At 40.4% G+C, this 24,923-nt stretch overlaps 1 protein-coding gene across 3 annotated transcripts; it reads right to left on the bottom strand.

Annotated features, from left to right (window-relative positions):
• Positions 1 to 85: 85 nt before the first annotated feature.
• On the bottom strand, positions 86 to 24,560 carry LOC120785386 (Kv channel-interacting protein 1). 3 transcript variants are annotated; one of them, XM_040120073.1, is made up of 8 exons: positions 13,957 to 14,186; positions 4,321 to 4,445; positions 3,230 to 3,299; positions 3,058 to 3,128; positions 2,841 to 2,948; positions 2,606 to 2,710; positions 2,103 to 2,165; positions 86 to 1,763 (listed from the first exon to the last, which is right to left on the bottom strand). In XM_040120073.1, exons 1-8 carry the CDS (start codon positions 14,012 to 14,014, stop codon positions 1,716 to 1,718), a joined length of 648 nt encoding a protein of 215 aa, XP_039976007.1. In that variant the 5' UTR covers positions 14,015 to 14,186; the 3' UTR covers positions 86 to 1,715. The 3 variants fall into 3 exon arrangements, with proteins under 3 accessions (XP_039976007.1, XP_039976006.1, XP_039976008.1); XM_040120072.1 differs by lacking the exon at positions 13,957 to 14,186 and adding an exon at positions 24,277 to 24,560 and having other exon boundaries at positions 87 to 1,763; XM_040120074.1 differs by lacking the exon at positions 13,957 to 14,186 and adding an exon at positions 22,133 to 22,588 and having other exon boundaries at positions 87 to 1,763.
• Positions 24,561 to 24,923: the final 363 nt, after the last annotated feature.

Here is a 24,923-nt window from a genome sequence, read left to right as displayed (position 1 = left end):
AAGTTATGGAGCGACAAGGTACAATATAGCAGACATGAATCAATTTTGTTTCTTGAAAAGTTTATTGATAAATATAATGATTTTTTACAATATTTCAATACACACATTATTTCATTCTGACAGTTTCAAGCTGTCTGTGTGCTTGTATGCCTGTCTATACGTTTCTCTTCCTGTCCGTCAGTCTGTCTGGAAGTATGTCTGGGTACATTTGAGATGACCTGCCACACATCTCAGCGAGGATTTTTATTACACTACTGGTAGCACAGTGAGTGGGCATGACAGCAAATCATTTATAAATTGGTATTTTTGTCCTGCTCAATCTTCAAAACGATGGCTCTTGTTTGAAACATGGCTTCCATTCCTTCAGAATCAGTGAAAAGGTCTTTACTCTTATTTTCTGTCTTAATCTGTCATTTTTGCCTTCCTCTATTCTTTCCTCCATAATCCCTCCTCCTAGCATCCCACTTTGGTCTCTCCCTCACAGTGAAAGGTTAGTCGCTCGGAGTCGAAATTTTCAACAGACAGAACTGACGACGAAACTGTCCTCTGTGGCCAAAACAAGGTCAGTTCAGCTGGACAGATTGTATCGTCCACAAGATGAAGCTGCGTGCTAGAATAAATGACTTTAATATTCAGGCGGGAAAAAAAAAAAATCTTTACATCAGGACACCCCACACACACTTAGACACATGCACATCCCTGTATCACTCTGCTTCTGTACGCCAGTAAACCTCTGAGTGGACTCTTTATTTCAGAAAGACAAGACAGATAGCCAGAATCAGAAACACACAGACAAAGCCACAACAACAACAGTTAAATATCTACAGTCGAGGCGTTACAACATTGAAACACTGACTGACACCACTGGAGAAAACACAGTAGGGGTAAAGAGGGCTTTTGGGGACTGTCGCAAGCTGTCACAAGACGCAAGACTTTCGCAAGCTGGCTAAGGTCACACTCAGCTGTGCAAACCTTTACAGGCCTGTGTCTGAATTTCTGACCTTAGTGGATGTCTGAAAACGGATGAGACGGCTCTTTGAGATGCTACATCCAGACCTGGCTTCCCAAATGTGACCACTCAGCAAGAAGATGACTATGTTGCCACCAAGTTTTTTATGGCACACATATATTAAATATGCCGTAGGCCTCTGTCTTGCATGCTTAACAATATTGCTCTTGTTTGTTGTTTTGGCACAGAAATTCATGATGAAAACAGCTATTATTTAAGCCTCTAATGCACAATATATGCATTTGGTTATTCTCACTGCTAAGCTGCTTTTAGGAATTCCAGTCCTGCTTGATAATGTGGTTCAATTCACATATTTCAGAAAGAGATTTGACCAAATGTGAAAGAATCAGTATTTACACAATGGCATGAAGTAAACACTTTCCAAAATGACAGTAACTGTAACGACAGCAACAAACGAGGGAGATGAAGAGGAGATTAATGGTCACGGAAAGGTCAAATGAAGGGTTTAAGACTGAAGGACATTTTCCAAAACCAGTGACGGTTTGTCGCCATGGACTTGTTACAGCAAGACGCCTTCCATGAAGTTTTGTGGCAACCGTCTCACACACAGTGACAAGTGACAAGCTCTTTGTGCCGTTTCAATGGTCTCGTGCATGTTCATCTCTCCCTCTCCCGCTTCTTTCTTCTTTTCTCTTCTCTGGCTCTGTGCTTCCGTCTGTTGCACCGTGTCCCTCCTCTTTGTTGTCTAGATGACATTTTCAAAGAGCTGTAGAGACCTCATTATGTTTTCATCCTGTGCAAGGACGATGGGAAATTAAGAAGCAGACTGTGAGGAGAAAGTTATCAAACAATCACCATTTAATTCAGTAAACTGGCCACTAGGGGGCACTGAAAGCCCGTTAAATGAAGACGGTATGAAAATGTCAGGACTTTTTTTTCCCAAGCAAAACACACTGAAATAAAAAAAATGTTTTGAGGCTGGAAACACCATAATAAACAGCCAGTATGGCTAGTCTTGCAGAGGAGGAGAAAATAAGGCCTTCTATATAAAATAAGTAAAACTGTTTGACTTTTTGAGTAAAAAAAGTTGAGTTCTATGTAAGAGAGGGGAGAACATGAAAAAACCGAGTACCTCTTGACAAGAGAGGATGAATTCATCAAGAGTGACCACGCCGTCCCTGTTTTTGTCCATTTTCTGTGGACAGAAACAAACATGCATTAAAGCCATTGGTGAAGTGTGTAAGAGAGGATATTAAGATATTAATCAAAGATAGGAATGCAGTTTGTAAACAAATTCATAAAATAAACACACCCGACTAACGTCAGTAGCCTTTATTCAGTCTTTCACCCACTTTCATTGCTGTGATGGTTCCTCTTGCAAAGAGCATCAGCCAGTAAGTGTTTCCAGTAGTGGGATGTCTTTTCTTGTATTTTTGAATGGTAATTTTTTTTTCTCTCTTTTATTGTTTATCCAGGGTGGCCATCATTACTCATGATCAGTTAGCTCTCTATTTTTGCTGCTTCCGGAAATATAAAGCATGTAGTGTTTGACTGATACATCCTTGTTTGGTCAACCATCAGTGTTTGTGTTCTTGAGTATTAATTTGGTATAATAAAAGACTTAGATTTCTTTACCTGAAAGAAGGCGTCCACATGTTGTTTGGGTGCATCGGTTTTCAAGACAGGGCAAGTATACTTCCCCATCATGTCATATATTGCTCTAACAATGTCTGTCATCTCCTATGAAACAGAGCAGAGATGCAGACAAACAAAGAAACAATGAGAAAAGTGATCAATTAAAACCAAAACACAGTGTGGATAACCACAAACTTGAAAAAAAAAAGGCATAGACAGGCACACAAACACACACCTCTTTGTTGATGTATCCATCTCTGTTGATATCATAGAGGTTAAATGTCCACTGGAGCTTCTCGGTGACAGAGCCCCTCAGCAGGATGGACAGAGCTGTTACAAAATCCTGATGGAGAGGGAAACAGAGACAGAAACCAGAATATCATTTCAATCAGACATCTTCAAAACCTGAGCATCAACGTAGAGAAACCAGGAAGTGAATGAATAAAACAAACCTCGAACTTTATGGAGCCAGTATGCGCTGTGTCAAATGCGTTGAACAAATAGTGCGCGTAGGTGCTGGCATCTGCGTTGGAATAAGAAAAAGTTTGTGCCCTGGGTAGAAACAATGCAGAGGCAAAGGCAGGTACAGACACAAACATTTAAAAAAACCCCTTCTCTCTGTACCTCCATGTGGGAAGAACTGGGAGTATATTTGCTTGAAGGTTTCCTCATTTACAACGCCACTTGGACACTCCTGGAAAGAGCGAGGGAGACAAAGAGATAGAGGGAGTGAGAAGACCGTACAAATTAGACAGACTAACCCCACCAATGCGTCAAATACAGTAATTTGGTGTGATGAAATGAACTAAAGGAATAAACAAAGTTGATGGGAGTCTGGATATTGGACTAATACTTCAATTTGGACTAGTTTTATAGCTGACAACTACAAGACTGCCTTTGTGTCATCTCACCAAGTACAACCGATTGCAGTTGCAAATTCTGACCTTCTGTTCAGGGTGTCAGTATTGCACCAAGATATAAGATAGAATCTTAACTTGTAGCTGTTAGCAAAAAAAAAAAAAAAGTCATCCATGTGTCCGCGATAGATCGCAGATTATAATCTAATACTTTAACATTCATTACATCTGAAAAGTTCATTTAAATTGTTGAAGTAAAAAAACACTTTTAAGGCCTACAAGGCCTAAACTGACATGATACAGTCATCTTAAGACAATGAGAAACATTCTATTATTAATAATAAAATCTAGTAACAAAAACACACTAATAAATTGGTCAGGAAATAACAGATCAGGTTTGATCCTCCACCAAATGTATTTGGTCCCAAAGTGATAATAGAATTCTATCTTTTTGGGGTAAATCAAAGCCTTTACATACTGTTTCAAAACAAATATAGATGTGCTTTGGTCCATTTAAATCCCAGTGGAAATCATAATTCAGAATTCTTGGGTGGAGTTTTTTTTTATTCTTTAAAGCCAATCTCTGGGTTTGTTTGCTCAGAAGAAAAACTTCCCAAACTTCCTGTACATGCAAACAAAACCCCAGAACACATATTAGAAAAATATAATTTAGACAGTCTTAATGTAGTAAGTCTTGACATTAGGTGGATTCTATACGTTAGTGCTAGAGCAAGCAATCTACTTATCAACACACTGACAAGTTTGGTTTCTATCTATCTGGTATGTATTCGTGAGGACAAATCTCTCAAAAAACGAAAACTCGATGTTTTCTTTTGCAGTGCAGTTTTAGTCACTTACATTCTTGAAGCCCCTGTAGAGCACTTGCAGCTCTCTTTTGCTGAAGTTGGTTTGAGCTTCTAGCTGGTCCAGGCCCTCTGGTCGATGGCACACCATGGTCATCTCCAAGTCATCATCAGCTTTGTCTGAAGAAACAAAAACAAGGGTAAAAAAAGAAAGCATTATTATTTAACATGAATTCATACATGACCTCCAAAGGGTGAGACAGCGGGTGTAGATAAGAAGAAATCAGCCATATAAACAAAGGGAAAGGGGACACATTGCCTCAGTGAACTAATTTGCACACATCAAGACTGACCTACACTGAAATCCTTCTGAAAAGGCAGAATGGTACAAACTGTAACCAAAAACCGAGAGGGAGAAGGATGGTGGAGGTGCAGAGAGGTAGAGGTCAGTCTAACAGCCCCATTTTCCTCCTCTCACCAGGCCCTATCACCTATCATTAACAACTCATTAATCTCCTCGCTGGAGGGGAGGGGAGAAAGGACAAACCATTGACTCTGAGACAGAACACACACACAACCACAGACGCACACGCACGCGCGCGCACACACACACACACACACACACACACACACACGCACACACACATACAAACACAAAAAGTGCCTATAGGTGAACATGACAGTATAAAAGCGAGACACTCTTTTCTCTCTCAGATAATCATCTACATTTGCCTGAGTGCACATATCCCCCAAAGCAATCTACAATGTAACAATTATGCATACTCTTATAACTGTGCATAATTTAACAGAAATAGTCATAAAAAATCAGAATATGATAAAGTGGTTATAATGTGCAGTAGTAAAACACTACACCAGAAAGAAGAAAAAGAGAAAAAAAGGTGTTCAAGTAATGAGATGCCATGGTTTTATTAAGGCCATTTCAGAATAATAATTGTCCATCACTGATCTGTCTTAGCCTTTCCAGCTGTATTTGCCAGTTGGTACTTTTGGGTGGAGTATATGAGCAAGACTTGAAGTTGGTGGATGGTACATTGTTCTAATACATCCTTGTAATATGAAGGTTTTGGAGGATATACTGTTGGACTCTGGCAGATACATGCGCACACACTTGCAGCCTGTGTAGACCTCTAATTATTTGCAAGACTTCCCATCCAAAGGGCTGCATGGATATTAAGTACAATTTACTCTGTCTTTTCAGCATTTAAATGCAAAATTATGGTCATCAAAACGGTCCACAGAACTGTTGGTGTCAAATTTACAAGCGCATACTTCAAAATCCTTAATCAGTAAACTGATTATTGCACTAACATCAGAGAATTTGAACAGGCAGTGGTTTGAATGGGAGCTGGTACAGTCAGAGCATCCAGCACAGATACAATAGGTGAGCTACGAGGCTTTTAAGAGCTCCTGTTCTGTTTTAATTGAGTGTCAGAGAGTGCAAGGTTCACTCTGTCCTTGGCAATCCAGATTTTGAAACATCGACAGTCTTGAAATAGAAACATTTTTATCTCTTTGGCAAGACCATTAGTGCTTCGTAATGCTTCATTACACCAATACCTCTTCAGTTCTATTCTACCAATGAATCAAGGGTACCAGGTCAGCTTTTTACTGTGCAAGGCAAAGACGTTAAACCCAACCATTCCAGATCCAGTATCCAGTGTTCCCATTTAATACATCAGCAGAATTTTTCATGTATATAACTGCATAGAAGTGCTGCCGTCATGGTTTAAGAGCCAAGAGTGGGTTTGAATTTAGGTGTCAGTTATGATGTTCAAATGTGGCACTGTGGCATCATTGTACACACTGATATGATTATATTACAAAACAAAATACAACTAACTTGAAACTGTAATAGTCAACATAAATTACAGTAATTCATTTTGTGACCCAGGAAGAGCCTAAAATATTGAGTTGCTAAGAAGCCTCTATATATATAGCTCCTTTCCACTACCTCATCAAACACACACAAACTCACACATATGCACACAAACACACTGTATATATTCACACACACACACACACACACACACACACACACACACACACACACACACACACACACACACACACACACACACACACACACACACACACAGGTCCTGAAGGCCATTTGTTTCATCACTTAGGCAGTTCAGTCTTTGTCTCTGTCACAATAACATGAAGATTCAGACTCATGCCTGAGGTGCACTTATTCATAACTGCACACAGCACGCATGCACACACACACCAAAATATTCATAACACAAAACAATAAAAAACATACCAAAACAAGCGTGATGCACATGCACATATTCTTGTATATGCATCATACAAATACATCAACAATAACACCGTCACCTTTCTGCTTTTGGCTAACCTTGTTATACCCACACATTATAGTGTTTATGCATCTAGTTTAAGACTATAGACTCCCCTGAAAGGCTTCACTGCAACTCTATTGTTCATGTTAAAACCCTGATGGCACCTGAACAGTCACCGTCACACTCCATGCTTATACCAAAAACTAACACAGCACAGGACGTCCCACCTCAAAGAGCACTGTGCAGTGGCACTGTGCGGTAATACCTCTTAAAGAAAAAAAGAAAAAGACATCAGATTTTTTTAAGCAGTACAATATGTACAGTATTAAAGTAGCATGCAATTTGTCATAAAGCATATAATTAGGCTGCATTATGACAAGAAACATGTAAAACAACTTAAAGTTACTACAAGCATGTGAGAGTCAGGATTAGTTTGTATTCAGGTTTAAGTTTGTTTTCTACACCTTTGCTCAGTGAATTTGAAGAGTAAAATATATATATATATATATATATATATATATCCGATTATAAAATAGGGTGAAGTATATACAGTTTAGAATGTAAAATTATGTAATATATATCCAAATGAAACTTATCGTGATAAGAATATGAACAAATATGCTGAAATTACCACTGGTCATTTGGTAATAAAACATATGTATTCACGTAGAGAAGCATCAACAACTTTAGACTGGTAAATTACTACATGTAGACCTTGTCAAAAAGTCCAGGAAAGGTGAAGTAAAGTGCTGTACACAAGTGATGACCATTGTTATTGTTTATTACTTATTATCCGTTGTAACTGTTAACATACTGAGTTTTTGAGACTGACTTTGTTTATTTTTGGCAGTATTAGGGTAAATTGTTATTATTATTTGTATCACGTATGGCATCAGTCTTTGTAGCAGAGGCAATACTTGTGTTTGAGTTTGGCAGCAGTAGACCAACAAATGGGTTTTGCAGGTTTACAATATTAAAAACAGCCGAGGAAAAAATATACGAGCCCTATGCAGCTGGCATGTTAGGAGTAGTTAGAACAATAGTGTAGAAAGATAGTGTCGAAGATTTCTAGAGGAACTTGAGAGTACAAATCTCCACCAGCACTGAACTGCTGAGTAGCCTGCAGCTTCTACCATTTACATTTATTCAAAATGTTCGTTTATTTATGTATTTTCTTTATTTTTTTTTCATTTTCTGAAAAATTAGCAGGTGAATGCAAGTTCCAAATATCTAACATTCTCACATAAATAACCAAAAATTTTTTTATTTTTAAATAACTTACTGACCGACAGACAACAGTGAAAAAAATCCTTCTTACTTAGCTGGTTTTGTTTAGTGCTGGATTACAGCAATAGTAGCTGTAGTACCGACTCACCCTCCACAGTGATGACTCCCAGTAGGTGCAGCATTTTGACGGCCCCACAGCACAGAAGAATGATAGCTATAGCATGTAAGCTGTTCTCACTCTGTTCCTCTCTTTCCATCTTGATTAATTTTCTCCTCCCACTAGCTTTAACCCACCTCTTATTCCCTTGCTTACTACAGGTTTTTTAATTCTTAGACTTTTGTCTTGTAGAAATATGTAAGAACAAACATATTCTAAACTTTCAAACTTGTACTGACTGTAGTTTTCCTACCACCACTAGACTCTTACTGCAGTTGGCTATTGTTTCTCTAGACCTCTCCTCTCTTGCCTATAAACTTTCCATCCATCCTGTTTTCTATTACAGTGATATCAGCATCACCCACCTCCCTCTATCTATGTCTTTTTATCCCCTCATCTCCCCACTGCCTGGGGCATCTCCCTCCCTTAGCCTGACCTTCGCTCCATCCCAGTAACTCCACCCCACCTCCTCCCCCTCTGTGTTACAGTCATTTTGTCCTTCACTCTTTGGGAACAGGGCTTTAACTTCAGGATCCGACCTGCGCACATTGTAACACTGATAAACTCACCTTCTATTGTATGACCATCTGTGGGGGTTTTTTGTGCTTGTGCTTGTGCTTGTGCTTGTGCATGTGCATGTGCGAGTGTGTGTTCATGCACACATCAGCACTTGATTAATTGTTCCCATTAAGACACACGGTCATCCCCTGACAACAGAAGGCTTCATTTACCACCACATGATTTTTCCTCACTAAACATGCCTAAGGCCTTTTACATGACTTACTCTACAGTATAAGCAACACTTTAGCTAAACCAGTAATTATGAATACACCTGGTGAGACAACAGAATTCATTCTAATCAGCCCTGTGAGCTGTATATTAATTTAAGATTGCAGTGTGTCTGACTGAGAGTAGTAAAGGGAGCTATATAAAAACTGCTGCAATCTGAGTGTACCAGCAGGGGGAAGCAAAAACTAACACAGAGACCACCAGTGTCTGTCAAAGCCTCAAATAAAGATGTGTTGTCCATTTCATTACATGTGTTACCTCATATTTAGCCGTTGAGTTTAGTCATATAGTGATAAGGCTTAGAAAATCATAACAAAGTGTCTCTTAGCAGAATAAAAGTGCTCTTCAAATATAAAGCACGCATGGTAGTAGAACACCTTCATATTCACAATTTAAAAAACGTGGAATATTATCTGTAGTATCTGTGTACTGTGACCAGCTCATACTCATTTATAGTCTTAATGTGAGTGTAAAAAGGAGCTGTGACTGCCCAACGAGCTGAAGTGTAGCCACTGACTTGCAGACTGCAGGGGGCTCTGTGGTATCAAGAGGTTTCCCACAGAGTTGTCAATTGCAGGTCTCTTTATTTAACACTGCTGAATTAAAGCAAAGGGTCTGTGTAAAATTTAATTTAGTGGAAAGATTGTCTTTTAATTTATTGTTCTAGACATTTAAAGGGTGCTCAGTAGTGTAAACATCACTCGTTAAATATGATTTAGCGTATATTGTTTGCTCAAGTCATCAACCTTGAGCTGTCTTTTTGTGTTGCTAAAATGTGTATCCGTCCACAGCTGAAAGTAGTCCCTAAAAAATGTACCATCTACTCTTCTTTGTTCTTCTAAATTGAAAAATTAAAAGATTTCTGAACCGTTCCTTCAACAGGAGCAAATTGGCTTATAGCTGAGTGTCACAGAGAAAATTGGGAAGTTGGAGGAACACACTGTCAGTTTTGTTCCTTTTATTCTTTGATAATAAGGAAAAGATAGAATAACATCCTTTAACTTAACTCTTTGACTCTCCAATGAGAAATACAAGAAACATTCACTTCAAAGAGCAGCTCTTACTTAGGTGCCCTCTGACCCAGTGGGACACTGTGGCTGTGCCTGTGCTTGTTAAGGCCACTCAGTAATCCATCCATGGATACTGGGGAGTGGGTGATGCTGTCCTACCAGCCCCACTGCAAAGGAAGGACTCTGTTTTATTTATTTAAAAAAAGAGGGTTTTTTTTTTTTTTTAATGATTTGGGTGTGCCTGCAACAGGAGATGTTTGAGGAGTGTTTAGATGAATAGAGTAAGAATACATTGCAAGGTCTAAATGCAAGATATTCTGGAGCAGGAAACAACATTAAAAAATAAGATTAGCTCCTAGACATACTGCAAAAGGCAGTGTTAGTTATATGTAGTTAGTAAATCTTCACTATACAAAGTTTTTATTGCTAACAGGTAAGATCTAGAAACCTGCATATGTCATGTTCCCAAACTGAATCTGCAAATTTAGCAGGTTTGGAAAGCCTAAATAAACCCAGGCTAAAAAGCAACCTCAAGAGCTTCACTGCCGTCTGTTACCCAAGCTATTATAAGCCGTGAAGTCTGACAGTGACCAAAAGCCCGAACCCTTTTTCTTTCAGAGCTTCTTTGGAGTATTAAGTGGTGGCCTGAACTGTCAGCAAAGAAAGACTGCCTGTCACTCTCCCCAGCCAGCACCCTGTCACAAAAGATACCTCTTACATCAATGCACACACACTTCCTCCAGCCCAGAAACAGGATTTAACTCTTAGCTCTCTCCCTTACTACTGCTGGCTCTTGTATTTAATGTTAGGTCTAATTTCTCCTAAATCTCTTCCTTTCTTCTGTTGCCCACTGAATCCTCCTTTCTCCTCCACTTCTTATCTCTCTCACTCTGCCAAACTCTCCTCTCACTCTGCCACTCTATCTTTGCCATGCTCTCTCATTTCTTCTCGTGTCCTGTAATCCTTGCAAGAGAGTGTGTTATTTGCATAATCTGAATTAGCCTAATCTGCTGTCCTGGCGGCAATGGAGAGGGCTTGCTCTCACCGGCCTCTTTAACGATGGAGAGCACTCTCCAAGAAAGTAGCAACTCCAAAGGCCCAAGGGCTCCTGGGAGGTATGGAGAAAGTATCTTAAAAATAGATTTCAGCTGCAACAGTCCTATTTACTGTAGACCATGCAAAAGCTGCACACATAATCATGTTCCACGGTGTGAATTCAAGCTCTCATTCTGAGACGCATTGTTTTCCACAGGCAACATCTGCATCAGTGGACACGGGTCCTGTCCCTGATCGGCCTTTGGGTGGTTCACTGAAATTCCAATGACTTGTTGCACTTGAAAACACACAAGCACACACGTAGAGAGTGACAGGCATCGAGTCACTCAAACATGACAAACGTGAACACTTTCAAGGGTCATAGAGGTTTCACAGCACCGCCGTGCATAAAACAATATACACTCCCGTGCTCGCATCATCACACCCACACACACGTACACATCTGTTTGCTTACTAATCTTCAGCCTGTGAAGGAGGACCCAAGTGCTGGAGGGTGTTTGTAGAACTGCAGTGTTGTGTGTTTGTGTTTACATAGAGGAGAAACACACACACAGAAATCCACATAATGTCACTTCCTCACATATTAGCATGCCACTGCTGATTAGGTTTGAGGAGAGTCAGTGAAATACATTTCATTTACAAACACATAGCAGCATGCCAATATTGGTATTTGATTAAATACATGTCTAGAATCTGCAGAGATCCGCAAACACACACACACACACACACACACACACACACACACACACACACACACACACACCCTGCTGGATGCCAAGAGAGGAGAATGACGAGATGATTTAATAAGCACTCACACCAGTTAATGGGACTGTGGGTGATGGAGAAAGGGAGCAAATGAGAGAAAGAATGCAGACATAAAAGAGAGAGAGGAGAGAGAGAGAGAGAGGTATGGAGATGAGGATGCCAGAAGCAGATTGTGGTGGTGGCATGTGAGAGTGTGGCGGGGAAAATTAGAAGAAAGTAAGATAAAGAGAAACAAGCATGGAAAAGGACTGGGAGGGAAAAAAGGGGGATACAACGAGGAGAAGAGAAAGCAGTCGGGTGAAGTGAGAGAGAAAAAGACATGGAACTGAAAAGGTTGAAGGGTGGGGAGGGGCAGCAGCAGAAAGCAAAGGGAGAGCAAGATAAGAGGGGGAGCGGAGGAGTGACAGAAAAGGGAAGGAGACAGAAAGATTGAGACAACATTGCTGCAGGGAGTAAGTAAGGCAGGCAGAGATATAGGGGCTGAAAAAAATGAAAAATGCACAAGGGAGGGGAGAAAAATGTCATGTGAAAATTTTTCTAGAGATGAGTTGTCAGAGGCCACCACAACAGACGAGGAGGAAAACAGCAGCTAGCCTGCCAGACAGCACCAGGCAGACAAGACAACAGGTAGGAGAAAACTCCCACCAAGAGAGCCTGTCAGGAAAAAGACAGCAAGTTTAAAATAAAGCAAGTTGAGAGAACAACAAGCAGCCTAGATGACAACAGACTGTCCAGACAAGCAAGAATGCAAATATTCAGGCAGGAGCAAGATGCAAACACGGCAAGGCCTTTTTTTTTTTTCTCCCCTTTCAGAGCACAGTGATGAGCTAAAGCTCTGAGGATCAATCATGCAGGAATCTAATCTTGCAATATTACAGCCGTGCACTGTCTCTCTCTCAGTGTTGCTGTCAGTGTCACGATCCCGGATAAGTTATCTGCAACACCACAGAATAGGTGGCTGCACACATACAAGCCCTGCTGCACTAATCCTGCAAGCAGCTAAAATGTTAGAACATGAGAAACAGAGAGGCACTGAAAGTACCACGACACTACACCAGAATTACAAACAAGCTCCAAATAGCTCCAGCTCTACATCCCATTCTTTCATGTTGTTGCAGGGCATTTGTGGAGGGAAAAAAGCTTGTTTTCATTTGCAGCAAGAGTCAAATTTCACATGTTTGCACAATGTGAGTGCATCTACAACCACCTCATTATTCAAAATAGCCTTTTTAACACCCTTGGGGAGAGTTGTTTTTTTGAGCTTGTGGGAGGAAAAAAGCTTGTTCATAAGATGAAACGAACCATATGCACTCACTTGGAAAACGTCTTATATCGTCTACTTTGCACTGAAAAACCAATAACAGCCTGCTTAAACAAATAAGTTTAAATGACAGAACAGCATTAATAGGGGATATTTTCACTCTGGCACTGATCTCCTGCTCAGTGTGCCCATTTATTGTAGCAGCCAGTTTGTATTTGTTAGATTTATATAAATGAGGTTTACAGGATTTTATTAAAATGAGTAATGAAGGAGTAAAAAAATCTTGCAGGCAACAGGTTTTCTTAAAAAAAACCCTCCCTCCTTGCTTCGTCTGCATATTCGCATCTTTCACTATCTCGCTCTCTTTCACATGGCCTTGACTTACTTAGGAAAACCCCCGATCTCATCAAGCCCCCCCCCCCACACACACACACACACCCCAAAACTGACATCTTTTGTTGCCATGGCTACCGTGCTTCCAAGGTAACAGCTAGACGGGAAAGCAGTGTGTGAGCAGAGTGACAAATACCTTCGACATGCGTGTGTTTACCAGCATGGATACATGTGTACCTGCACACACCACCACCAGACAGATACATACACGCTCGAACATACTCAAGCACGCACGCCGACTCAGGCACAGTCAAAGAAGATAAGCTCAGCAACAATCACATGGGTGCACACAAAACACTGTCACACTAAAACTTTAAAATAAAAAGACACTATTTTTAGTCTGGGAACAACTGTTGGTGCCCCCCCCCCCAAATACACGCGTAAACCATACTACAAACCATATACTGTGTTTCCTCTCACTGCATTTTAACTGAAATACAAGCAGCTGTTAATGTTTGCTCTGAAGCTTGCGTATGTGAGCTATATACATGTACTGGAGCGTGTGTTTAGTGAGACAGTAACACCACACAGTTAGAACTTCCCCTTTCCATATGTGTGTATGCATGTATGTGTGTGTGTGTGCGCGTGAAAAACAAAGCATACATTGTGTTTATGTTTTTATATATACGTGTGTGTGTGTGTGTGTGTGTGTGTGTGTGTGTGTGTGTGTGTGTGTGTGTGTGTGTGTGTGTGTGTGCTTGTATTCCCTCACCCCTGGACGGCCTCCTCTGCTTGGTCTGCATGGTCAGCGTACCCACCACTGCCCCCATGTTTGCCGTCGTCGTCGTGGAAACAAGCGTGTCTGAATGCTGAAGTCTGTACCTCTTCGTCACGTGTTTGAACTAGCTAGAACGCGCACACACACACCCCTTTGCCCTCTTTCCTCTTCTCATCCTCCTCTCTCTTCCTCTCTCCTCCTCCTCTCTCAGTGGCTGCTAATAGCAGAAAACCCTCTTTCTATCATCCCTCCTTTCATGCTTTCTCACTCTATCTCACAGCGCTCCTCCTCTCTTTCTTTCTTTCTTTCTCTCTCCTTTCTCTCTCTCCATTTCTCTCTCTCTCTCCCTACACTCTCCCACTATCCATGTCCCTCCCTCCCATTTCCCTTTTTTTCATTATGGGTTGTAGCCTCCCACCCTGCAACCCCAACCCCCCCCCAGCTTCATTGCAAGCCAAGAGCCCGAGCAGAGCATCAGTGATTCAGTATGAAATCACAGGATGCTGATTCACTAAATTATGAATTAACATGAGTCTACCCATTGATTTGTTGATGATAACACCCCGGGAATCACTATTACTCTGGAAAAAAACAACAAACGTCCTGTTAAACTTTCACACCTGAACGCATCTTTTTCAGTAGAAAGGAGACAAAAGGCTTAAAGTCAAGGATGTAAGGAGAGAGAGAGAGAGACAAAAGCAGGAAGAGGTAAGGGATTAGAAGAATTAGATAATTAATAGGGTAGAAGTAGAGGGATCAAGACAAGTGTCAGATAATACTGCAAGAGTGAGTGCTCTTGTCTGGAAGAGCTGCATACACACACACACACAGGAGAAGTCACATTTTAATTACAGCCTGATCAATACAAACAAGGTATAAAGTCTTGCATGGTAAAAGTACAAAGAGACAAACTGGATAACAGTTACAGATGACAAACTACGATATATGTGCTGTGCTGTTACAACACTCAAACAATGCACATGCAAAACATATAGTTCATGGATGCAGTAGTGGAAGAAGTGCTCAGATTCTTTCCTGCATTCAAAAATGTACTCAAGTAAATGTACAAAAATATTCCCAAAAAAAATATGTAAAATAACTATAGCTGTCAAATGAATGTAGCGAAGAGAGCAGCGGCTCTAAATACTGCATACAAATAATAATATTTACACTCAACAGGAACTTGCTGGATGCCTGGCTTTCATCTGTTCATCACTGGCATGAGCTTCCTGATCTAAAAGCCACAAGCCTGAGGACACAACCAGGGCTACAACATGTAAAAATGTCATTTTCAGCTATGATTCAAGTTATAGTTTGTTTCAAGGACGAAAACATTTCATATCTTTTTCTTTACCACTAAATGGTATAAAAATATTGTTTAACGGACCTAAAGTTGCTACTGAAAATGGTAATATTATACATATGTCAAGTTTTCAGTAGTCAAATTGAACAGACACATTGCCCTTTTATATCAAGATAGGCCATCTGTATTAATGCTTCTGCAAATGTGGCAACTGCTCAGAATATGGCGCACTTTTTGTCTGCTGATGGTGAATAATGAAGGAAGCCTTAAGAAGCCATATGGAAAGATTCAGTTTGGTGAGTAAAAAAATCTCCAATCTGCTTCTATGAATATGCGTTCATGAATACTGGGATGTGTGTGGGTTGTTTTTTTTTTTTTTGTTTTGTTTTTTTTAAACAACAGCGAGAGAAACAGAATGGACAGCAGTGGGGAGTAATGTTTTCAGCCTACCCACACACACCTGCTTACACACACAGAGAAGCACACATACAATTTGCAAATGCACCAACCGTGAGCAAAAAGAATGGCTGATCATACAATGAGGTCTCTGTGGACTCTAGTGGCATCCAAACACACGCGCACACATACACTGCTCTTCCTCTCCACTTGCTTTGCTATATAACACACTGCTTGTATTGTACCTTTAGGAATTTAAAGGCTATCAAAATGATTTCTCCCTGTCTTCACTGCACCCTACTTCATCTTTAGCTTTAAATCATATCTTCCCGTTTCTCTCACTCCCTTATCTCTGAATTCGTCTCCAGGCATACAGTCTACGTCAATACGCCTTTATCTAGCCATCTCTCCCTATAAATATCTGCGCACATATCCGCCTAGTGTTCCTGTCGTTTCAAACACTGTTCCCGACTTGTCCCAATCTCAAATCTCCATCCATCTCTATCTCCCTCTCGTCTCTGACAGGCCCCTTTCCGCACACTGACAGAAAAATTTCTCCTTCTGGTAATCATTTCAAAGTCTGTAGAGCAGAGAGAAAGAGCAAGAGGTTGTAGGCTGTGTGCATATGTTTGTTTTTTGTGCTTGTATGTAAAATATTGTTGCCCACTTGCCTGCTGCAGGTATGCGAGGGAATGGCTGCAGACTGTTTTACAAGACCCCTGTCACAGTTTTAAGCAAAGAGAAAATGAGAGAGGAGGAAAAAAACAGCAAAAGAGGGGATTGGTATGAGGGCAGGAGGAAGGAAAAGCTGCAAAGGCAAAGATGGAGACATATTTGGCAATGAAAGAAGAAGAAGGAAGAGGAAACACACCAGGTAAGCTTCCAGCGGGAGATTAGAGTGCGATGCAGAGAGCGAAAGAGAGAGAAAGAAGTGGATAACAAGAGCCAGGAGAGTGGGTGAGTGGCTCCGCAAGAAAGGAGAGAGCAAGTGGGACATGCAAACAGAAAATATTAAGAGAAGATGGAAAAAGAAAGACAATTTCAAAAAAAAAAAAATGGGGGCGCGTTACAGAAAATGAAACTCTAAAGATCTTGAGGAGGATTAAAACGCTGGGTGGAAGGTTTAGAAAATCAGATTAGCTCTTCAAAGCTACACATTCAGACCGACCTCGGTGCTAACCTGCAGGTCTGCAACATACAAATGCACTCTTTTCCTCCCAAAAGAGCCATCCTATCAGTTATAGATTATGAATCTGTCACGGTGCTGTATGACACTGACATGTTGGCACACAAGGCTTTGCAATTAATCATCAGGGGCAGCGTAGCTTTGGAGGGGGAAGGACATTTCTATTAGGAAAATCAATACTAATACCTACTGCTGTCCAAAAGACTTCTCACACAGACACTTCTCTGTATCTTTATCAGTGGACACAAGCTGAGCCTCTTCCTGGCTCCCATCACATTATGAAAAAAGGGAATAATTAAAAGAGCCTCCACTATTGATCTGCCATCATCTAGCAACAGCGGGAAAAGCGATGGGATGGAGGGGGAAAGCAGGGACATAGATAAGTGGAGAGAGTGAGAAATAATGATGGAGGGGAGGGAGGATGGATGTGCAGAGAAGAAAAAGAGAAGAAAAGCACAAAGATGGCAGAATAGTGAGAGTGAGAAAAGAAGCAGGAGATAAAGTTTGAATGATGGAGAGTTATCAAAGAGGGAATCGATGAGAAAGACTGAGAGACCGAGAGAGAGAGAGAGACTGGGTAATCTAGTTAGCTGGTCTCACAGCTAACCAGTTGGACATTGGATGCCCTCGTAAAAACACACATATGTTGGCAGAGGAAGGAGCAACAGGAAAACGCTGTTCATGATTCAGTTGGTTGTTTAAACTGTTTTTTTGTAAAGGAGGGACAGAAAGAACGGCAAATGACAGTCACTGTACTATACGGTATGTGTAGCTTCTGCAGTGCCTGGTTGACATCCAACCCTGTCACAGCTGCAAATGATCATACACAGTGGAATAGAGCTGAAACAATTAGTCGATTAATCCATTAGTCTATTGACAGAAAATTAACTGTGAACTATTTGGTAATTAATAACTTGTTTTGAACTTTTTACAAGCAAAAAGGGCAAACATTTCACCCGTTTGAGCTTCTCCATGTCAGGTTCCAAGCTTTTCTATGGCACATATGATAGTAAACTGAATGTTTGGGTTTTGTTCCAATCATTGGATAAAATAAGCTGTGTTAGCAAGATTTTTCATTTTTTCAGATTCTTTTTAAAACAAAGCCATTGATCGTTTAATCAAAGAAAAATTGTCCAATTAATCAATCACAAAAATAATCACCCTAAAGTGCAACAAGTGAGGACTTGTATAAACTGTGACAGAAAAATTGGTGTTAGACTGCTAACTTGCTCATTGTCATTTTGTATTTCTTTGTTGCACACATGTGGAGATGAAGATGCAGTATCTGTCAAGTGCACCACACAACTGTGAACCATAACCCATTGACCTGATGCTTGCATGGGCAAAGGGATACATCATGCATTATTTACAGCAAAACCCAGAGTACACACGTACTCACATACCCGTGCTTCCTTGGAGTCAGATGACACGCTTTTGCTAACAGTCAAACAGCCGGTGTGTTATTTCTACTGTGAGAATGTTCTGCAAACAGTATTTTGCAACACAAACAGCAGCACAGTGACACAGACATACAGAAACACTACATTCTGTTGAGTTTGTAAATTTCATTGAAAGAAATGATACATGTCCCCCATCTCTTATTCTTTCTTACAGATTCACTTGGTTTTTTATTCAGCGGATAATTGAAGCCGTCCATCCTGCCTCTGTTCTTCCTTCACAGTGCAACAGTTTTTTTTATCCCTCAGAGGTCACAAACCAAATTCGGAGGTGTAGATTGTTTGGCAAAAAGGTGGTCCCTTCAGTAATACTGTCTATAATTAAAAAATAAAAGACAACACAGCTGATTGGTCTGGTAACATTAGTGGACTTTTTTTCTGTTATTCTGCTATCCCATTTAAAACTAAAAAAAAAAAGATTTTATTTATTTTTTTTAATCAAGCATTAAACCGTCCCTGTAGGGCTTTATTAGTGTAATCAATATGTAGATAGAAATGACTAATTTGTTTTGTTTGTAAACCGCCCTCATATTTATATTACACAGATACTGTACAGGTTGGTATGAGACTGTAAGCCTAAAGTCCAATTTGAGACAAAGTGTGTCCATAGAAGTCAAAGAAATCAAACTAAACTTGATTTTATAATTGCTTCTACTGGGGTGTTTTTAGAAAAGGAAATATATTACAGTGCCTCTTTATGTTTTACTGAATTGATAACCTGAAGTTTACTATCTATATGCTCAAACAGACTCCTGTACTTATGCCCAGTAACTGCTGAAAAGAGCCATTTTGATTTGAATTCAAATGACTGTACCTGAGATTTCAATTCATTATTGTGCATGAGGTGTAAAAAGCCATACTGGCAGAATTTACAGTTTACTCTACATGGGTCTCATTTCAACTGTCAAAGTAATTTAATTCAAGTGATTTGTGTAACTACTGTCATAACTGTGCATACAGGCTGGACCATATAGTCAGAGCTAAGTAGCTATCTATATTCATCATCTTCATTTCTCTGATTGGCTCCAGTATTACAAAGGCCTGAAGGCAAGCATGGGGCCGAGCGGTCTACGGAGATAAATTGCATAGAAACTGTTGTTATCTTTGAAGAACTGAGCAAAGCCTTTGCCTTCCAATATTATGCAAATAAAGCATCTTTATTTCTACAGTATATTGTTTTTTTTATTTGATAAAATGCTCAAATGTGGGTTTAATTTGCAACACTGACTGATCAAACACTGACAGGGGATCTTAAATGACAGGCAGATTTTTGTAAATGGAAATGATGCTTCCAGTGAATCTATGCACAGTATAGACTTGAGTGTAAAAGAAATATGAGATATGAGGCTATAATATCACAATCCCATCATTACACACGCATACACAGTTACACACAGACACACACATGCTTCGGGCATGGGATTAACCAGATACCCGTTTTCATGTTGCCATGTGCCTAATAAGGCTCTTTTGCTGTCCTAATTGGCTCTTTGGGTGCACTTCTTTTGATGTGCAAGGATGAGAGAGAGAGGGGTGGAAACTGTAAAGCCTATTAAAGAAACAGGTCTCCTCTCCTCTCAGCTCTGTGGCCCTGCAGCAGATGGAAACATTGAGCCAAATGCACTTGTTCTCCATACACTCAAATACACTCAGACATGAACAAATAGATCTATTTACATATATACTGCTGGCCCCAAACTAAAACTCTATGATTAGTGAGGCCTAAAACAGCTGGAGTGATCTTAGAGTAGGACAAGCCTATCCTCTCAGCAAAATACGAAGAGAGCAAAAGAGACAGAAACCTTGAGATAAACAATAAAGGCAGACGAATGGCCATAGATCAAGAAGAGAGCGGCTCGGGGAATAGAAGAGAAAAACTTGACGGGAAAAACACATAAAAGACAAAATGAGGAGGTGAAATGAGGTGAAAGCGAGCAAGACAAAGAAAGAGAGAGCGAAAATTCACTTGACAGAGCGAGAGAGTACAGAGAAATGAAAGTAGAGGCAAAAACAAATGGAGCGAACGGACAGGGAGATGAATGTGTTGGCAAGGTGCAGGTTTTGTAGTTCATAACATACCTGCTGGGAAATATTTCATATGAGCAGAGTAGTTTGTGCACAGTGACAGTGGATAAATTTCTTTTTTGGCCCCAGGTGAAGAGAGAAACATAAATGCCTTAACGTAAACCCATGGCCATGTAAGTTCGTTAGGACACTGGCTTCTGTCTCTGCTTTTTATCATCCTGAGTGGAAAAGCCATGACTTTATGTTGGCCACAGCATCAGTTTGGCTTCATTTAGTAAGCCACACCAAAAACAAAAACTCCGGCTTTAGTTTGTGCAGTAACTCTCTCAAATTAATTTCACTCAACTCACCACTACCATAAAAATCTCTGGATAGGACTGTAAATGGACTGCATTTGTTGAGAGCTTCTATACCGAAGTGCTTTACAGTCATTCCTCATGCCCCATAGCCACAGATGAATATGGCTTAAATCCTGGAATAAGATCTATGATACATATCTGTCATTATAAATCAAATGTTCTAAAATTTTTACCCGTGCCCCTGTAAAATAAAGCATTTTCTACTTGTGACCCCTTGTCTTAGCCTAAATGCAGTGTGTATCAAGTCAAGAGTGATTTCCCCCTCTCAAATTTTTAAAATTTGAGTAAGTTTTAAAGAGCTGAAGAGATAAAATTCTTCACTATTTTATAGGAAAAGCAATGATTACGGGGCATCCTGGTGGTCTAATGATTAAGATGCATGGACAAAGCCAGCTCAAGCGATTCGAAAGACTTGTCTTTGTTTGCGAACGAGTACTACTTCCACTTACGCAGAGGACATTCACACCAGTACTTAGAGTTGGCCACTTGTGATCAGATCACCCAAAACACATGTTAATGGCAGGTGCGAACAGGGCCTTTCTTGCAGGTCATCCCACTCTGTCTTTCCATGTCTCCTGTCTCCTTCTACTATAAATAAAGGCCAAAATACCCAAGAAATAATCTTAAAAAATAGCAATTCTTTTACAGCTATTGTGTAGCAAAACATGTTCTTGATTTTTTTTCTATCTCATTAATCATTTAATGAGCCTCACATTTATCCAGACCCCTCTGGAACCAATGTTCTAAAGGGCTCCTGCTTCTCTTCCGAGTTAGTATACTTGTTTGCCGTCTATGTTTACCACGATGTCTTGTGCAGTAGAACATGCTTTCCTTTAAGTTTCAAAGCATAACCTCCATTATAGTCTAGAGAGCAATCAGCTCTAGGTCAGACTAAGCGTCAAAATATGGAAGGAGCTCTGTAAACCAGTGTTATATGTGATAGATGGTTTTATTTACATCTGTATTTTTTGATAATCTTAGGAAACTGCACAGTATTATATACAGACAGAGGGGCCTGTTTTTTGTCTTAACTCAGATTATTATGTACAAAATAAGACATTTAGTCTTAAAACAACATAAACAACTGATTGATGAATCACAAACTGCAAAAAAAGTTTTTAAAAGGTTTTTGCAAAACGTCACTGACTGACTAAATTACATTTTTGCTATGACTTGATTGCTTACATTTGAATTTTAAAGTTCCATTAAATGACTTTGAAACCTAAATTGTGATTATTCAAGACAACCAGTCATAGTTTTTCAAGTGACAAGTACGCCTCAAGTTTTAGTTATGAAGTTAACACATCGCAAGTCAAGTCCAAGTCCTAAACTTTCTTTTTTCCTGATCACGTTGATGTGCACTTCTCACCATGGCCATTTTAAATTTTTGAACAGATTAACAGTTGGTATACAGTATTCATTTAGAGAAATAAGGAATACTTACATTTTTTTTTTGGCCACAGCATAGTCTCAACATATAATTTTGATAATCTGCAGCTTCATCAGTTGTCTGTCTGCTGGTCTGAACTACCAAATGCACCTTGGTCCAAATATATCTGTTGTCAGCAAAAAAATTAGAGTTGATTGGCTGCACGCTTCCTTGTGCACGCTGTAACTTAATTTCTAATCTTTGAATTAAAGGATGATATTGTCTCACTCCAAATCAGGAGTGTTAAGTCCAACTGAAGTCATCAAAGTCGAGTTGCAAGTCTTTTTGATTTTGTTCCGTCACGGCTTAAGTCATCAGATTCACGAGCTTGACTAGAGCTTGTCTCAGGTCCACAACTCTGCCTTGAACAAAGCCAAACTGTATCTTAGAAAAATGGTTTCATCCTGAAAAGTTCTGTATCCCAAGGAATTTAACTTTGGCTCCTTCTCAGCTGGTTGTTGCCTCTTATTGAGTTGTGATCAAGGATGGGCCAGCCTTCCATGCAGAATGAATCCTGCCCTGCTTTCATTGGGCCAATTTTTATAACACTGCAGCTGAGGGTGTAACACGCACACACACATTCACTGACACTCACACGGCAGCACCCCTCAACTTTTTCTAAATTTGTTCCCCTCGCTTTTACTCGACTGTCGCTTCTTCCTCACGCCATGATAGCGCAAACTTGTGGCAGCTATTTAGAGGTTAGTCTAACTAGGGGAGAGCTTTTCCCGCACAAAATTGGTTAAAATACATCTCAGTTGCTTCGTAAGCACTGTTGCCTTACCTAACTAGTAAATGGGTTGCGCTTGAAATGGAAGAGGACAACACGGACGAGTTACTGACGTGGGTGTTTTCTCTGTTTTAGCAATCATTTTATTGGTTTCATATTTTCGGCTGCGGAAAACGTCCACCTTGAAAATGTGCCCTCAAGTATCTATTCAGCACAGATCTGAAGTATCTGCTGAGAGCTGTTGCCACGCAATGAAATGAGGCGTAGGTTGGAAATTTAAGTAAACAACCCACATAGAATGCTATATATGGCTGTATTTCAAAAACCATTTATAGGGTCTCTGAAGTGATTTTACAGCTATCTCAAATACTCTGTGTGGTCCAGCTGTAGTGTTTGACATGTATAACCAGAAAACACAGACAGCGGAAATGTATTTTCCTCGGTACTTACACAACATTCAAAGCACGTAATTTACATCACTTAAATCGCCTCCACTGTTTTTGTCACATCATATGTAATGCACGGCCTTTTTTGCATGAAATCACTCTGGTTAACGGCCCAATTACAGATTTCTGCAATATTTTTTCCCCCTCTTTTCCCACATGTGACGGCATGGTGAAACATGATCTGGCTCCCGTCTTCTGTCTCTTGAGTGTGTGTTATGTAGCTCTGTGTCTGCCGGTGATAACCATCAGGTATGAGGTCAACAGATGCAGGACAGACCACGGCCAAAGGCTGACAGATTACACCACACTTATTTACTGCTCAGACACACACACACACACTCACACACACACACACGCACGCACGCACGCACACACACACACCACTTACACTTACAACACACACAAAATGTTCTCCCCATTTTAGCTGTGAATTATGTGCATATATATTTTCATGGACACAGCAGCTCACATTAATTTATGTGTAAGGACTCACACATTAGCATGTATGCGTCAAGTGTCAGTGCCAGTTTTCCCCTGTCAAACAGTAGCAGGGCAGACAGGAAGCAGGTTGGTTTGGATAGCAGACAGGGGTAAATACCATCACCTTTTATAGACATACCCAATGGTACAGTTGCACACACACATACACAAGGGAACACACACATGTATATTCCTAAACCCACAGTTCAAACAGAGGACAGATGACTTGGAGATTGCATCACAAACCAATAATAAATTACTTTTCTTTTTTGCCAACTTTACATTGCTGCTCAGTATACATTCAGCTCACTCCCATAATGCACTTCTTGTGCAATATTCATGAGTCTGAGAGCAAACACACATGACTCCATCATTGAGGCACAACACGCAACATGACAGGTGCTGCTCACATGTGACAGCCACATGCATGTGCTCTCATTGAAGAAAAGGTACACACCCACATCCTGAGAAATTTGATAAATCTAAAAGAAATAGGTGCTTACCTTTGTGGTAGTTCACCTGCTTGGATTGCAGGGAAAAGGTTCCCATCACAAGACCCATGTTGACTTCTTGCCACAGACAGAATGTGTGAGCTTGCAAGTGTGTGTGTGTCTGTGTCTGCCCACCTATAATCAAGTTGTGCTAGTAGGTGTGCATACAGTAGCTGTGTGTATGTTGTAATTAAGTTAGTCCATCAGCCAGCTGTATGTGCTGAGGTACAAATACCACTTCTCATGCTGCCTCACACCCACACAGCTCTGCTGCTTCTGCTCGATGGTGTGTGTGTCTCTGCTAGTGAGTGAGTGAGTGAGTGAGTGAGCGAGTGAGGAGGAGAGAGAGAGGGAGACAGGATGTGTGTGTGTGTGTGTGTGTGTGTGTTTGTGTGTGTTTGTGTGTGAGGGAGAGAGGATGAGTGAATGAAAAAGAGGGCGCACATGCACTCTGTAGCTACCTTTGCCTATGCTGTCACTGAAGCTGCTTATTTTACATCCCCTCTATCTCTCTCTCTCTGTGTCCCCTGCTACCAGACTGTCATTCCATCAATTCATCAGTGCCCCTTTATGTATCTGTCTCTCTCTGTCTCTGCTTCTCTCTGCTCCCTCTTCCCCTCCTATCTGTCTCAGTCGCTGTCTCTGTCTGTATGGTGGGG

Source organism: Xiphias gladius, chromosome 23 (assembly GCF_016859285.1).
Source record: "Xiphias gladius isolate SHS-SW01 ecotype Sanya breed wild chromosome 23, ASM1685928v1, whole genome shotgun sequence".
NCBI lineage: Eukaryota > Metazoa > Chordata > Actinopteri > Istiophoriformes > Xiphiidae > Xiphias > Xiphias gladius.
The sequence above is the reverse complement of the archived record's forward strand: the minus strand, read 5'-3'. Positions and strand labels throughout refer to the sequence as shown.

Bases quoted from the DNA above. Each gene is read 5' to 3' on its own strand.
- LOC120785386 (XM_040120072.1), bottom strand. From the start codon at position 24,334: ATGGGTCTTGTGATGGGAACCTTTTCCCTGCAATCCAAGCAGGTGAAC. The intron at 3,129-3,229 runs GTACAGAGAGAA...ATTCCAACGCAG, and splicing joins CCAGTTCTTCCCACATGGAG to ATGCCAGCACCTACGCGCAC. The intron at 1,764-2,102 runs GTACTCGGTTTT...GTCCTTGCACAG, and splicing joins TCATCCTCTCTTGTCAAGAG to GATGAAAACATAATGAGGTC.